Source organism: Octopus sinensis, unplaced genomic scaffold, assembly GCF_006345805.1.
Source record: "Octopus sinensis unplaced genomic scaffold, ASM634580v1 Contig10970, whole genome shotgun sequence".
Classification (NCBI taxonomy): domain Eukaryota; kingdom Metazoa; phylum Mollusca; class Cephalopoda; order Octopoda; family Octopodidae; genus Octopus; species Octopus sinensis.
In genome coordinates, this window is record NW_021832232.1 from 425,537 (window position 1) to 443,141 (window position 17,605).

The following is a 17,605-nucleotide window of genomic DNA, read 5'->3' on the forward strand; positions in this document are numbered from 1 at the left end:
CTTCTTTAGGAAGCGAAGCGATTTCCCACTTATTCCTCCAGTTGTCTTGACCACAATCGAATAGAACGCGAATCGGTCTCGCAGCGCTTTGTATTTTTTCTTCTTTGCTCTCAGTGATAAAAACGAACTGCAAAAAACGATGCCAATATTATATATGTTTTGAGGATTGTTAGTTCAATTTGTATGATCACTTTATTTAAATTTTCACCTTGTTTTATTTATAAAATAAAATTCTTCTATTAATTGAAATTGCCAAATTTGTTAGTTTTATAGCATAATCAAGAAATTAACAGTTTATAATTTGTGACGATTTTATCTACAAAAATAAATCACATTTTTTTGCATAAAAATTCTAAAAAACCACTAATTATTATTGATGATTAACTTAGTGATTTAAAGAATCTAATTAATTATTATCATGGGAAATTATAAATCAAACATTTTTAAAGAGCTATAATTTCCCAGATGAAAGTTTCCACAGTGTTTGTAATGAATTTTAATTAAAAATGAAGAACACAAATATATAAAGTTAAAATGAAAACGTTTTTGAGATTTAATCGAAGTATTAATTTAATGAACAGAATTCTTCATGCGCTACATAATTTATTGATTAACCAACTTCTGTAGTCAATTCAGATTAATTGATTATCTTTTTTTATTTTAAAGATAATTCCTGGATTAATTAAGAATTTTCTAAATTCTAAAAAAAAGCCTTTATGACAAACAAATCTACAATATTATTTGACAAGTGTAAAGACCAAAATAAATTATTAAATAAATCATGTTAGTTATGTTAATAAAACAAGCTTTGATGAATAATTAGTAGTATGTCTCCCGCTCAACGAAACCACCGGGAGTATGACGAATTAGAAAGCGACGAGTCTCATCATAAATCATGATATAAACAAAAAAGAAAAGCGGGGCAAGCCACCATGTAAATCTAAAATGATAAACCGCAATCACCGAAGAGGATAAAAGTGAAGTCCATTCTGCAATCCGGGAGTGTAGGACAGAATTGCAAGAAGAGCGGTCTCAAAAAATAAGGAAAAGTTCAAATGATTATTTCTACAGATTAAACAGTGTAAATACGTCATTTTTTGAGTGATAATGGAACTCCTGCGGGTTTTTGATATGATCAAGTCACTCCACTGGACTATGACAATACTCATAAAGTATCCCGTGTGACACGTAAACTCGAGAGATCTCCTCTGAGCATATGTCTACCAAATTAGTCGTTGGAAGGAAAACCCATTCTTGACCATACGAATCAAGAACTGACATGTTATTTGGGTCAATCCAAGCAGAGCTAAGCCCCAATAGCATATTTGATAAAAATCCATTTTCGCTTAAGATTACGAGGTAGGTCAAAAAACCAGCCGCTGCCTGGATGATTCCAATTTGTCCATAAGCCAACCCAATGAGCCTGAAAAATATAAAAACTAGTTTGACCTTGAATTGACCAATTTATCCGTTCTTGAATTACGAGGTTTCCTTTTCATAATATCACTTTCGGCTCTTTCATACGCAAGGGAGATGGCGGGAACCTACAATAGTCAATTCCACATTACCATATCAGTTCCAAGGTCAATGAAAAGAATAGTGACTGTTCCCAGTGGAAGTGGTACTCTGCACGTGATAAACACAAGGAAAGGGGCTATCTCGGGGATATTGCTTGTCAGCGTGTAAGCAATCGACTTTTTGAGATTGTCAAATATAATACGACCTAAGACCTTACACAAATTAAAAAACCCTCCTCAACACCAATAACAATCGAAGCAAAATTATCATCCAACAAAATCATATCCGCAGCTTCCTTGCTTACATCACTACCAGAAATGCCCATAGCAATTCCTACAGTCTTACACACAGTAATACCAATGTCGGCCTTTTTAAGTGCAGGAGAATCGTTGACTCCATCACCAGTGACAGCAACAATTGAACCCTGTCGTTGGCAACCTTCGACTATAATCAACTTCTGCTGAGGAGAAGTCCTTGCAAACACAATTTCATCATGTTTGGTGAGAACATCGTCCAATTGCTGACTGCTCATATTTTTCAAATCAGCTCCATGCAAAACACAGGCCTTCGCATCCCGCGGATTGACTTGACTCACAGAAATGTCCAGTCGTGTGGCAATATCATCGACAGTCTCCTGAGAAATGATTCCGACGCTGTTGGCAATTGCTTTGGCAGTAATTGGGTGATCCCCAGTAACCATTATGACTTTAATCCCTGCTTCTCGACATTTCGCCACCGCGTCAGGAACAGCCGCACGAGGAGGGTCGATCATCGAAACGAGCCCAACAAACTCCAATTCAGTCGTAGGGAAATTGACCTCTTCTGCGTTAAACACAAAATCTTCCGCATAGTCACTTTTTGGCAGCTTTCGTTGACAAAATCCAAGAACTCGTTCTCCCAAACTTCCCAATTCATAGTAAGCTTCGTCAAATGCGCTTTTCCATTGTTCATCAAAGTCGTAGACCTGTCCGTTGGAGAGAATAGTCGTACAACGTTCAGCTATCCGTTCTGGTGCTCCTTTCATGACAAGCAAATAGTAATCAGCTCCTGTGACCTCGTGGACTGAGACTTGGTATTTGTTCGTCGAGTTGAAAGGAATTTCGGCCAACTTTTTATGCTTTTCTCGGAATTGATTGACTTTTTGATATGTCAACTCAGAATATTTAAGAATTGCCACTTCTGATGCATCTCCGTTGCAATCCCTTCCAATATTCACAAGTCAAAAAACCTCCTTAAAACGTGGATGTGCTCCTGCCCTTCTTTAAAATAAGCTCGACTGCAAAGCATGCAGATTCTTACTAAATCATTCCATGTCTGAGACAATCCTTCACTCCCTGACAAATACAGAAACTCACATCAACCTCCCACTGCATTCTCATTCGTATCCGAGGCAGAAATTGTGTTGTCATACCACAAGTGAGCCACTGTCATTCTATTCTGCGTCAATGTCCCAGTTTTGTCTGAACAAATCGTCGAAGTCGAACCCAAAGTCTCCACAGCTTCCAAATGCTTGACCAAACAATTCTTGGATGCCATTCTTTTAGCAGTCAGTGCCAGAGAGACCTAAAAAATGACAAACAAGTCTACAGTGACGGTAGCTAACAGTCCTTCTGGGACATTGGCGACAATTATCCCAATCAGAAAAATAACCGCATCCAGCCAAAAATAATTCAAAATGAGGGAAATGACAAAAAACAGCACTCCAAGGAAGACGGCCACTCCGGTTATAATTTTTATAAAGTGAGAAAGCTCCCTACGAATGGGTGTCTTGCCAGTTTTTATGTTTGAAGTCAAGTTGGCAATACGGCCAATCACCGTCCGATCTCCAGTAAGAATGACCACACCTTTGCACGTGCCTTCCACTGCGCTCGTTGAGTAAAAAGCAAGGTTTTTAGTCTCCAATGGATTGTCGTGTGTGAATTCATTCCCACGTGCCTGTGGCTCAGATTCTCCAGTTAAGGACGAATTGTCCACTTTGAAACCACTGGATGATATTATTCGAATATCCGCAGGCAGTCGGTCCCCGAACGAGACCTCGATGATGTCCCCAACTACCAACTGGTCCGCACCCACGGAAATCCATTTCCCATCTCTGATCACCTTGGCCCCCTGTGGGACCATTTTTTTGAACGAATCCATGATTTTGGCACTTTTAGCCTCCTGACTGTAGGAGAAACCTCCACTTATTGTGACCACACCGATTAAGGCTATTCCCAAGTATAACTGTGGACTGACCAATCACGGAATACATTGTCACTAGCAGGGTTCTCGTTGGTGAAATAGTCCACGGAATATGCCAACACGCACAACGCCGCTCCAAACCACAAAAGCGATGCAAATCCGACAAACATATGTTGGAGGAATTTGATCCAATTAGGAGTGGTCTTTGGGGGAGAGAGGCAGTTTAGTCCATCTCTTTCTAAAATTTCAGCTGCTCGGGAGCTTGTTAGACCCTTGTTATATTTGAAATATTATTTTACCAGATTGGCATCGGTGCCGAAATCTACTAGCAAAGATTCGAGGGGTACTTTATGGTCTTTCTATCGATTAAGTAGGAAAGTGCAAAATTTACCAATTCGAGTTCGCTCTTTAGATTTTTTAGTTCTTTATTTTTTAATTCTTTTTTGGCCTTTCCCATTTGTCTTTCTAATTAGTTCTATTGATTAAAAAGTATTGACAACCAACTACTATGTGGCCTCTTGCTTATTTGAATGTATTAATTAATGTTTCTGGGTTAACCAAAAAAATAAAATATTCAAAATAAATTATTTAAAATAAATTAAGTTTATTATTTATTCAATGCAATGATTTTAATAACAATAACAGCAAATTATATCATCTTTATCTATTCTTCTCGACTGCCTTAATTATTTGAAAAAAATTAATTAAATATTTTGAATAAATACATTTGCCAATTAATTATTTAATAACAAATAACAAATCGATTTCATTTATATTTTTTAAAGACTGTTTCATTATTAAGTGCTTTCAATAAATCAATTATTTTTATTTATTCTTAAACAAAATAGGTCCTTAAATTACTCAACTAAGAATAACACAAAAAAGACATCGTAATTTTATTGTTGTGGATCTGCTCAATTTTCATTATTTTGGAGTTTCTGATTTTAAAATTCTTTATTGAAAATACAGAATTCATATTACAGAAAGCAATTTTTTGGAATTTATAAAATTGATTAATCGGGTAACGGAATTTATGATTTTTATTTCTGGATTCTGAAAATAATTTTGAAATGTTGAGACTAATTTTAATTTTAGGAAATATTTTACATTCATAGACGGGAAAACTTCCTCCGCAAGCTCTGGGACAAAATCTCCATGCACACTTACGATCCTCGGGAGGTGGACTGGCTTTTCCAGTGGTTCTCGATCGCCGTTCTCAGGGAGAACAGTTTGGCAATCTGTCAGACCGCTGATCCTCCCATCGGCTAAAAAAACTTTTATTAATTTTTAAACAGATTACTTTTATGACAGTTGTATTACTTTGGGTTATCAAGGCAGAAAATATGAACGAGTTTAATAAGCGTCCTGATTACTAGTAAGAGAGAAAAAAACAAATTAGAAAGGAAAAACGTATAGATTAATGGCAAATAAGTAATATAACTTGTGTTTAGGAAGAAGATGAAATGGGAACCAGAAGTAGCTATTTCTGTTATATCAAACGATTTCAGCAAAAAAATTTTGCCCAATTGAAAATTAGTTTGGAAGGATATTCGCGCAGATGAGATTGTACTTGGCAAAACTATTCCGACCATTATGCTTAAGGTCTATTTATTAAACCATTCATAGCAAAAATTTAAACATATCATCAACTGTTTTTTTTCGTAGACTTTTATTAACTGGATATTTTTAGGAGGACATTCTTCAATTAATTCACCTCCTAATACAGCATTAAGAGCAAAATTAAGATAATAATTGTAAACTATTGACTTTATTTAATATTCAATTTGTGTTTGCTATTGCTATCTAAGAAATAACCTTACACATCCAAATAAAATTGTCCAAGGCTAAAAAATTGAAATCAAATCTGTCTTATTAGGAGATTCTCCAACATATGAAATTATTTTTTGACATTTCCTACATAGTGTTGAATAAGGGTGACGGGAAACAAAAAGATGCCATGACACTGTTTTCTTTTTTGAAAGGAAGTACTTAGTTCGGCGGACTTGACGTGCATGGACTTTTTATATATTCGCCAAGTATTCATCTTTTACAAATGATTATTTTTTTATGGCGATTGCGAAAAGGCCTCACATGCTTCGAAAAAATTCTTAGATTTAAATTTTATCTGAAGCTTCAGGAATACGGAAAAACATTTTTTAATTCAAAGAAGTCGGATAATTTTCAAACTATATTAACCCAGTTATTTAAGCATATCGTGACATTATTGACTGTCATTTAATTTGGGATAGCCATTCCTTCATTGCTTTTGAGATTTTGAAAACTAACAATGGTTTTTTGTAAAATTGATCTTTTCATATCAATATTCTCTGAGATTGAATTTATCGAATTGTGGCTGAAAAATAAAAATATTTGTCAAATCAACATGTTTTTTCAAAATATTGGAAAATATAATGTCGATTCACATAAGTAAGTAGTCAAGAAAAAAGACATCATTCGGTGATCGTATTTTTTGTTGTATTTCCTTCAAAATGTTGATTTTGTTTTTGTAGAATACACTAAAAAAATTAATATCCTTCAAAATTTTATCACCGACTCTACGATCGCAAGTTCCTCGCCCCTGTTTTAAACTATCTAAACTAGTACTCGATCCAATCAAGTCATATCATCACTCAAATATTACGCTCACTAAATAAATTCATTAAACAGTGAAAATATATGCTCAGCCCTCCAAAGACAGCTCGTATTATATTCTCTTTTTCAATTAATTTCCTGCATCCCGAAACTTATTTGGAGTTTAAAAATAGCTCGACATGACAGAAGTAAAAAACAGGCTAATATTGAATGTGATTTCCTGCAGAAATATTATCAGGATGTATGTGGGTCAAACGTATGCCGTAAAATTATATCAGACGAATATTGGGCGAACTTATTTTGCTAATCTTCGTTATTAACACCTGATTACCATCAACCCAAACAAAATAAATACAAGTATATAAGATGTAGAAATCTCAATATTTATTAGAAACAACTCAAACGCATTTTAAGACAAGAAATTATTGTTTATCATCAAAATGTAGTTACTAACCACGATTAACAATTCATCAACCATTAATAAAAATTTTTTATTATAAATCATTTAACTCGGAATAAATCACCGCTTAGAATGGAGTGGATTGAATTGACTATTATAAGGTCTCTTCCGATCATCAATGACAGCAGTATCCACACTTGGCATTGGAGTACCACTTCGCTGAGCCAACAACTTTTGTACTCTCAGACTCTCCTGTCTTTCCCTTTTAAGTCTATAAAACTAAAACAAACACAACTAACCGTTCATTCCGCAAAGTATCAATTGACTTACGACTTTGTTCTTGTTTCTTTATAGAATCATCCTTTCTTACAATCGACTGGTCCTTCGAGGTCGCTCTTTTTACGTCATTCAGAGGATCATAATAAGACTTCCTTTTCCGATCACTCTCAATCCCAGAATCCTCCAAACTGTCCTCACTTTTACGCAATCTGGCAGATTCGAGGTACCAGGGGACACTTAGATCTGACATAATCAAATATTTCAGACAAATACCAGGATTGTCCCTGTTTAATACACCCAGGTAGTTGAGATAACCAATTTTCTTTTCCCAATCTTCTTGTGAGTCCTTTTTTTCTTGCTCAGTTTCGGCGTTTTTTAAATACGAGGCTTTAAGTCCCTTTTCTTCGTCCATAAAAAAGTTGACGTGTTCCGTCAGTTCAGTTTTTTTAACAATTTTTGCGTTTTCTGTCACGATTGAGGGATCTTTGGCAGCACGGGAACGAAGGAGTCTTAAACGATACTCAGAATCCTATTTTTATGATTTTAGGAATGAGCAATACAGCCAGGTCGATCTTTCGCTGCTCTTCCATTTTTTCTGCGAGAGCCTTGGCCTCATCCTCTCTCACAATGGCAACGTTGTGTTTATTTCGAACATGCCAGCTAATATAATTAATATTATTAACTAATAAATTACCTTTTCTTTGGATTAATATTCATCTACAACAACACAACAAAAACAACAACTGTTAATCGATATTAAACCTTTCTTTATTATAATAAAATAATTTAAAATTAAATAATTAAAAATATTAATAAATATTATAAGTATTATTCAAATTTGCACAATGTCTTTTTCACTCTTTTCATGCACTCTTTTTACGGTGGCCTCCAAAGTCGTAGAACCTTGTTTGTAGAACAATCCTAGATTGTATTTTTGCAAACGTGAACTGAATAAACTAAACTCGAAAATATTCCAACGACATCTTTTTACGTTTGATAAGCACCCTGTTTCACATACCTTCAAACCGCGACTTAGAAAAATACGAGTAAAAGCAATTTTTTATCATATTGTTGCCTTTTTTAGATCAAGAATGTATGCGCATCAAGGTTTGCCTGTGTATGCTCTTCGCTACAATTTTTTTGACATCAAAAGGTATCTTTAAAGTCTAATGGAAAATTTTTTGCAGCCTACTCTGAAGCTTGCTGGACTACAAACCGGGCCACCTCGAACTGGTTTGAAAGCTCAAAAACTAAAGGATTACGCTTAAGTCCGAAATCATTATCCTCATTTTCGTAAACTCAAAAATCTTACCAGAAAAATTTGACAAAAAATGAAAAAAAATGAACGGTGCTTAGCTTTTTCGCGATCCTTTGACAAAGCTTCATCGAGAGATTTTAAATTTGTGTCTTAAATCAATAAAATTTAAATTAGCTACAATATTATAAATACATTTCCCAATTTTTTGACAATGAAAATAGAATATTGTCACTGACATGTAAAATTCCAAAATTAAAATTGATAATTGAACATTACATTGTTTCTAACTAAGCCAGAGTGATCATATCAGTGAAAGAGGAAATAGAAAAATAAATTTGTTTAAAATATATAAAAATTAGTTTTACTTTTAGTATAGAATGTCGCCGGATTTTGGAAGGACCACTCAAAAAATTGCATGAATCATTTTATTTTATCTTGAAAATAGTTATAAAACAAATTAGACCATGTTTTAATACTTTCTGAAGCTATTTCTGATTTTAGCGTATTTCACAAAACAAACTTACCCTTCTACAGTGCTTTTTAAATAACTAATTTTATTTGATTAATACAAGCACCTCGTCCGCTCAAAAACCAGGTTCACTCAAAAACCGGTGAAATACAATAACTTCACTTTTTTTATATAATTCTTTAATAATTCAATCATTTTCATGTCATAGTCAAACTCCCGAATTTACTTCAGAGAATGATATTAGACTATTCAATTGGGAAGATTAATTGGTGTTTCATACAGAATTTAAACACATCAAGGAAACTAGAAAGTTTGATTTTCTTGGCAGATTCAATTGATGAAATTGACTATTTTTATTAATTTGATTATATCTTATATCTGATTGACAGACAGTTTATCATTTACATCATGTTAAACGATTTATCAAATTGATTTTAAAACACTCAAAAATTAAAAATAAATTTTTCGAAAAGACAAAAAAGTTCATTTTTACATCAAATCAGTAGTTGGCGTATAAATGCAAACATGAGTTATAAACAAATATATAATCAGGAGAGTCCTATCACTTCCACAATTTGAGACATGAAATCACCCCCCTTGACCAGTGGGACATTCTCAAATGTGTCACAATACTCCGATCTGCCTTCGTACAAGTCCTCCTGAATAAATATAGCCTCTCCACCACTACAAATAGAACATAGTTATCACCCTCCTCCCACAACAAGCATTTCTATATCGCCTGCAATATACATTTCCTGACTACACACAGTCTGCCCTTGTCTCCTAATTCCTACCCACGGATATTTGTGCAAGGATGGATAAACAGTGAACACAAATGTCTCTCCCGTCCCATAATACCGCACAGCACACGAATTCAGCTCAACAGGCGAAAAAAAACCAAATTTCTAAAAAAATTGCCCCAAAATCAACCTCTCCACTAGTTACTTGGAAAAGGACAAAGACACTCTCCCACTTGGCACATTTTGTGTAAAATGTCTTTAAACTCCACCCATGTTCACTGGTAGTGAATATTAGTGTAGGGTTCATGATTAGCATTCGGGATGGCAACCAACTCCAGATTACCTTCAACTGAAATGATATCACAACCACACCTCATGTTCACTCAGAATTTGGGAGGCCACTGGTTTCATATCGGCAATATAGTACATGTTCAGTTGCCGATTTTCACCAACCACGGATTGATCACTTTTGTCAGACATGGATGAGTCTCTGATGACTTGTAACATCAATTTTTCCACTTTTGTCTTCGATATTGACATTTTGAATGCTTTCTACGATTTTTAGAAGATTAAACAACTCGAAATAGTCTTTCGAGTGAAATGTGGTTAGGACATTCCGGAGAAAAGTATTTTCTCCACATCAAAGGAGTACTTCCAGTCTCATATCTTCGTAGTCTCAGAAAAGAAAAAAAACCTTTTTCTTATGTAATAAGCAACCGACACTCCAAAGCGGATGATGACTTTGACCCCCTCAATGGCATAGGAATCCATAATTCGAACCTACTAGACTGTCTGTACAACTATATTACAATATAAGCAAAAGGAAGAACATAAAACAAACACGAAACCCAATCGGAACCTAGAATAAACCCATTCTAGCATATAAACAGAAATATACATTCAATCGTGCACAAAAGTATTTATGTATACGGACAAGACGTTCATTCGAAGCACGGGAGAGACCAATTCCGAACAGTTGATAGTGAGAAAGCAGATTATAGACCACACATACTGTCCTCTCGGGGGACAGGAAGTGGAGCAGGACAGTCGTTAGGTAATATAGTAATGGCGAATGTGAATAGTTTGGGTAAGAATAGGCCAAAAACAGTACAATTTTCTCCACATTTTCACATCCTGATTCTTTTAGAAAATAACACGTGGAGAATTTTTTATGGCAAAACTGAGAAACTCCTCGCGTTTGGCTTGGATTTAATCAGAGTCATTACCTTCAAAATTCTCAAATTCTTTCTCTATTTTTTGGGTTTCTCCTGTCAGAGACAGCCACAGAGAGACGCGGGAATTTTCATTTACCACCAAACCGGGATCACGGATTATTTTTTTTAGTTTTGAATCTTTCTGAAAGTAGGACGTGAATGAATTATTAAAATACTAATATTTATAAATATAAATCATCACCAATTCTAGTTTATGAGAATTTTTTGGTGTTTTTTTTGGTTTGTAAAGTGAAAAATGTTCCTTTAGTTTTTCAAAGTCGACATTTTCAATTTTTGAGTTAATTTCGAGGTAACTGTCTTTTAAATTAAAGGATTGTCTCTTTTTCGTTAAATGATTCATCGACTAGATTGATATTTATATCATAAAGTACCGCCATAAATAATTTACCCAAATTACATATTTCAAGACTTACCAATAACGACACAAAAAGAAAAACAATCTACTATTCAAAATAATTGCGGCTAACCAATAGGGAATGATTTACATTAATTAATATAATAAAAATTATATTATTTTCCAACAATATTAGAAGAAATAGTTTTCATCATTTCATAACTAAATTTATCCAATCCAATAAAGAACAAAATAACTGTATGTCTCCATCCCAAATCTTGAGTAATCTCTTCAAGAAAAGCCATCAAATTCGTCTAAAAAATTAAAAAATTACTCCGACGTTTTGATCTCCAAGAAGTAATAAAGTCTCATAATCTTTTCCCATGAGATCTGAGGGTAACACTTTTTTGACCTTTTTTATTGAATAGTAACACATATACAATGTGTGATATGTTTTGTCCAGATGTGATGGTTACAGAGAGTCCATTGGTGTATTTGTGTATTATTATATTTATTTTGAGATCTTCAAAAATTATATTTTTCTATGAATTTTATTATGTCTATAAACCAACGTGGATGGCGTTGCCTTCCATCATGATATTTTTTTATTATTTAATTACAGATTTATATCATATTTCAAATAATGAATAAAATATCTCAATCATCTATTTTTATGAATTTAATTGAGTTTTTATGCGGTTGAAAATGAATATCAATGCTGACATTTTTATTATTGTAATAAGTCACGATCGCTTTTGAAATTCCTACATTACACAATAACTTTTTATTAATCAGCACGTTCGAGTAGACAGAGGAACGTAAATGCCTAAGTTTTTGCTTGTGCCAATCACACAATTTTTCAAGAGCAAGAAAGAACAAGTAACTTAGTTATTCTAATTAATTCCAAATTGAGGAATTAATGAGTTTCTATTTTCTTTTGAGTTTTCTTTTTATTGGCGTGCGGCTTTTCAAAACTAGGAAGTTCATGACGTCTCATCCGAAGTCTAACTAGTATTTGGAATCCACATTTAATGAGATGTCTGTGAGGGCATCACTTGTCAAACCTAATCGGAGCTTCCGGTACGTGCAGCCTCTGGAAATCGAATGCGGGAACAAGAAAGTTAGCAACGTATCGACTAAGTCTTGGGCCTTCGAAATGATCATGGGCTGACACTCCATGCAACCTTTTCCCTTTTTTAACTCTGTTAACCTCCATGAAGGTGCAGTTCAGCGCCTTTCGCTGACTAAATACCAGGAAAAGACTGAATTAGCAACCATCAAACGAGAAACTCTCCGAAATCCTCTTAAGAATATTGATTGCATATAACCCCGTAGAGACTTATCTACACCCAACCGTGGTATTTAGTGACCAGTCCAACTCATTTCATCATAGACGGAATCACATTGATTTTACACTCGTGCAATATGATTAATTAGGTTATTTCCTCCTTTCTCAACTTGCACTGTCTGCAAACGATCTAGGCACGTAATGCACGCAATCACGATACAATCCTCCTCCGTGTGGTCTAAAAACCTTTTCATTATATAGAAAATACTTTAAAAATCATTATTTTCCAAAAACATCTTTATTTTTAGCGATTCATTGTAGAAAGAAATTTGGTTTTGAATTTCAAAAGTTAGTCCCATTTTAACCAAAACAGTTTCATAGGCAAAAGTTTAAAACGCCGATCAACAACACTAGTTCCTTATGTTTATTTATACAAGAGATTTGTATTTTTCTTAGTCTTGATTTCGCTAATATCGCATTTGTCATCCAAAGATTTCACGTATCTATCACAGTTTTTACAAAATTGATTTATTAAAAGACAATGAACGAACTGAGCTGACCCTCAGGCTCTCGACTATTCTTACAGTTACTCCTCATCGTTTTAAAGTAAAACAAATTAATGAGATAAAATAGTTAACATTGAATTTTTTAAATTCCGCCCACATTATAGCTAACATAAAGTGACCCTAATAGATTAGGTCACTGAATTGACCAAAGGTGTTTAATAATAATGAAAGTTACTGTTTATTTATTAATATGACGCAAAATTATCTTCTCATTTCCTTTACGAAAAAAGTGCTTTTATCGACTAAAATATAGTTAGATTATTTTTTACTTGATCTTTTATTATGAAGATATTTTCTAACTAATATTCCAGAGACGAAAATAACAATTACAAACACAACAAGTGAACTGATTACTCCACTCCATTTCCGAATAAATGGTGTAAGTAAAATGATTCTGACTGATGATGTTACTCTATAATTGATATCTTTTGGAAAGCACTGAATAGTATGTACTTTCAAAACATTTTCAAAATTTAACGTATTGCCATCATTTCCTAAATAATTGAATAAAAAATACCGATAGGCACTCCATCGGAAAACCATTGAATGGAAACACTCGTTCTGCTATTTGTTTTATACATAAAACAATAAAATGTACAAATTCCCCCCAAATAAGTATAACAGTCTTTCATTCCTGATTTGAGGGATATTTCTATCATTTTAGAAATAAATGTACCCTCATCTTGAAGAGAATATCTGAACCTTCTTGCCCTGGCCTCGAACGAGCATGTCCATATGCCAGGTTCCAGTGGCCGGTTGTAGAGTCTTTGAATGATTGTTCCATTCTCTATTTTATAGTAATTAATATCCCATTCCCTGAAAATAAATATTTACTGATTACTGGGCCTTTGAGAAAAAACACTGAAAATAAACATCGGTCACTGTAATAATTGAATCTTGATAAATCGGATATTGAATTTCTGTTTCTTCAGCATTTTCAGAAATATAAATTCGAAATATTTTTTGAATATTAAAATAAGTATGGCATACTATTAAAAACGTATCTAAAATTTCAGAATATATATTATAGAAAAACATATAACCTATTAATTTTAAGAAAGACAATTTACCAGGTTCAGAATAAAAAGACACGTTGGCTTTGGGGTCAGCAGTGCAAGTTTTGAATAAATTTCTCTCGTCATCAAATTGATAAAAAACACTTCCAAATTTCCGAACTGTAAAATAATGTTCACTCACGCTGCTGTAAACTATGAAAATGGTTTTTACAAAAATATTGCCTTTGATACCGTTCAAAGTAGAAGGGCCGACTAGTCTACTGCATTTGTTTTCTGCGACGCAGTAATATTCTAGTTGGTTTGGATCCTTACTTTGCATCAAAGTAATATTCAATTCATTTTCATCACTTTCTACCTTCGTTGTCAAAAATTAGAAAACGTAATATTGAATGAATTGCAGTCTTTCAAATAATTTTGTGAGCCAATGAGAGGAACCCGAAATTTTAGAGGTGTGCAGCCTATTTTTGTATTCAGAAATGTCAAAAACTAACTGTGAGTAAAACAACAGTTCGATAAAAATAACAACACTCCAATCATTCAAAAACAATTAAAAAAATGTATTATATAATAATTTTTGGATACTATTATATATTTTATTACATCGATTATGAAAATATAAACGTTACTTGATATGAAAACAGACGTCTTATAGTTTTAAGGATTTTTAAATCATGATTTTCAAAACGTTTTTTAAACAAATCTTGCACTCATTCAGAAAAATATTCATAACAATCTTGTTTGTATTATGTTACAAATTTTAAATCGTGTTTCAAATATTTTTACAAATTTATAATTATAAAATTTATTAATTGTTTTTTAATTATTAATATATATAACTAAACTCTAAAATGTAATCGAAATTAAATAGATTTCTGTATTTATAATGTGTTTGTTAGGCGAAGAATGGCGAACCGGGATTATGTGCAATCGAAGATGGGTCAACTCAGACCTGACCCGTCAGCTTCACGGACTTTGCCGACTATGTTATAGTGACTCTACTGGTCTGGCTGACTTCATAATAAAAAATGACACCTATATTCTCCATATATGTACCGACGATTCTGACTGGAAAGAGCGACTTGAAAATTTTAAAAAGTCTATAAATAACAAATAGTGTTAGTTTATACAAAAATGGACTTGTATTGGCTCAGGATAGTGATCGTTCTATCACTGACACCTTCTCTTTTGAAATGGGCCTCAAAGTAGTCCGTGTCACTGGCCAGGCCGGCTGTGCTCAATTTTTGTCAGAATTCGTTTCTGTTATGCCCAAAAAGTCGCCAGTTAAATCAAAGAAATTCAAATCTATGGATTATAGGGTTCTTACGTTGTTAACAAAATTGATTGGGAAAAAATGTGCTTCTGCTCTTTTGCAAAAATATTATTGTTTTTTGTTATTTTTGAATTTGCAGCAATTGAATTGATTTCGAAGGTTAGCCACGATGAATTATTATCAATTGTTGGGAAGAAAAAAGCAATAATTCTTAAAGAATTTTTCGGATCTTCAATGGATTAAAATATTATAACTTTTTTTAAATATTATATAATTTTTTAATTAATTAATTCATTTTATTATTTTTTTGTTATGGATTTGTACACAGAACTATCAGAATCTACCAAAAGGAATGCAGGCGTAGAAAACATTAATGTTTTATAATTTATTAAATTTAATTAGCGAAATAATAAAACTCAATTTATCGTGGACTACCTCGATGAACACGTTTTGGATAAAAATGATAGAAAATTGAACAAAGATTGTCCTATTGCTAATGCAGTTCACTTTCTCACCAAGAGACCCCTCAAAAGAACATTTAAAAAACCCAAAAAAACCGAAGTATCTACAAGGCAAGCATGGGGACAGCTAAAAAACTCAAATAATCTTAAATATTCATTTTTTGAGCATCTTAATTCCCTATGGATTCAATATATGCGATTACAGCTCAAGTAATTGGATAATTTATTCATTTTAGGACGTTGGACAACGCCCTTCTCCGCGGTGACTTTACTGCTTGTCATTTGTCTGTCACTAAATGTGCATGTCCTTCACAAAGAGGCAAGTCTGGGTTTGTAGTTATGGAGACAGCAAAAACTTTTCGACTAATCACAAAATTGGATTCCATTATAAGTATAATACTTGTTTATATGTATTAGCAATTCCGAAAAAATACTCGGTTTTTACATTTTCATTGGACGACATGCATTATTTTATTTTTGGGTCGAATTTTATGTTTAGGCCTACGGATAGGGTTACTAAAAAATTCAAGTGGAAGTGTATTTGATTTTTAAATTATTCTTTTTTTAAATTACTGTTTTATGTTTAAAATTTGTAGTAAGCAAACAAACTGTCGGAAACAAATTAATAATGTGAGTATATTAGTTCTGTTAGTTATATTTTTTATTCTAAAAATAATATTAATAAAAGACAACCCAAGCTCTCGCATACAAATTTATTTTTCTGTGTGCAAGAAACTGCTCTCAGTGTTCCATCTTGTACATAGAAACAGTCTTTTCCTGTGTTTTTTACTTTTATAATTTCTTCCCTGTTATATGTCTAAATATTAGTAGGAGCATATTTACTATTCCTTCATCAAGTTGATTCCGTACTTGTTTTCCTCGTCCGACTTTGTAGCCCATCCATCCTTCAAATTTTTTTTCTTTGTAGAACTGCTCTTCCTCTTCGCTGTCAGGGTATCCGATATGTCCGTTGTAGAATGCACATATTTCGGTAGCTTTTTCATATGTTAGTGGTACAGTGAAATATGAATAATACACATTATTTTTGTTGATTCTTTTACACGTTGAAAGTGGTTCTAAACAATATATATTTATGTAAACTCCTTCTATAACAAGCCGCCATTGCTTCTCCAGGACAAGTTATTGATCGTAATTGATTTCCGACACGTTTGAGGCAGTTATTCTAACTATATATTGCAAAAAATATTCACATTTTTTGTCCAATATACTCCTCCTTCTGGAAAATATATAAATTAATAATACCGACTGTACAATGCGTAGTTTGACCAGTTGACATTGAATTCTTACATAAATTAAGATATTCATTATTTGGCCAATTTGATAGTAATTTGGCTTTCGTGTTTGCACATAATTGTGTTGCCTCGTCTTTGGATACTGTTGCAGAAAATGAAAAGTATTCTTTTTGAATACTCTCGTGTACAAAAACTAAAAATATACTTATAGAATTAAACAGTATATTAGTATTCCGAACATTAAAAATGTTACATATACTATTTTTTATAAATATAAAAATGCAACAGCTCATCATCAAGTGCTCTTTCTAGTATTAAATTAAACCACCTGGCCTTACTCTAAGTATTAACCAAAAACATCAAAGAAAGAAAATTGTATTGATTTTGATTATTGATTTTTTTACTATTTTTACATTTTAAGTTAATTTATTAGAAGAGGAAGAGATCAAAAGTCTTTCAGGGTTCTCCCTTTACCTTAAACATTCTTCAATCTTTTTAATTAGATTCTGTCCAATAAATCCAAAAATACGCGTTCTTTGCTATAATAATTATATTTCTCAATTTAATCTTTTTAACAATGCTGCAACACATTATGTAAATTAATTTTAGAATGAACGATCGAAATATGAATTTTAGACAGGGGATTCAGCAATAACCGATAAAGTCACTCAAAAAATGAGAAAAAACAACAAAATACAAAAACAAGGACTATAACTTTGTTTGATCAGACAAGTCGTCATGCTTA

The 17,605-nt window shown here is 33.0% G+C and overlaps 1 protein-coding gene and 1 pseudogene across 1 annotated transcript; both read right to left on the minus strand.

Moving 5' to 3' along the window:
* Positions 1 to 766: 766 nt before the first annotated feature.
* LOC115228822 lies at positions 767 to 4,156 on the minus strand (annotated as a pseudogene).
* A 1,778-nt stretch (positions 4,157 to 5,934) lies between these two features.
* On the minus strand, positions 5,935 to 7,711 carry LOC115228806 (leukocyte receptor cluster member 1 homolog). The gene is made up of 5 exons (XM_029799292.1): positions 7,665 to 7,711; positions 7,531 to 7,630; positions 7,244 to 7,499; positions 6,991 to 7,213; positions 5,935 to 6,052 (listed from the first exon to the last, which is right to left on the minus strand). Exons 1-5 carry the CDS (start codon positions 7,685 to 7,687, stop codon positions 5,935 to 5,937), a joined length of 720 nt encoding a protein of 239 aa, XP_029655152.1. The 5' UTR covers positions 7,688 to 7,711.
* Positions 7,712 to 17,605: the final 9,894 nt, after the last annotated feature.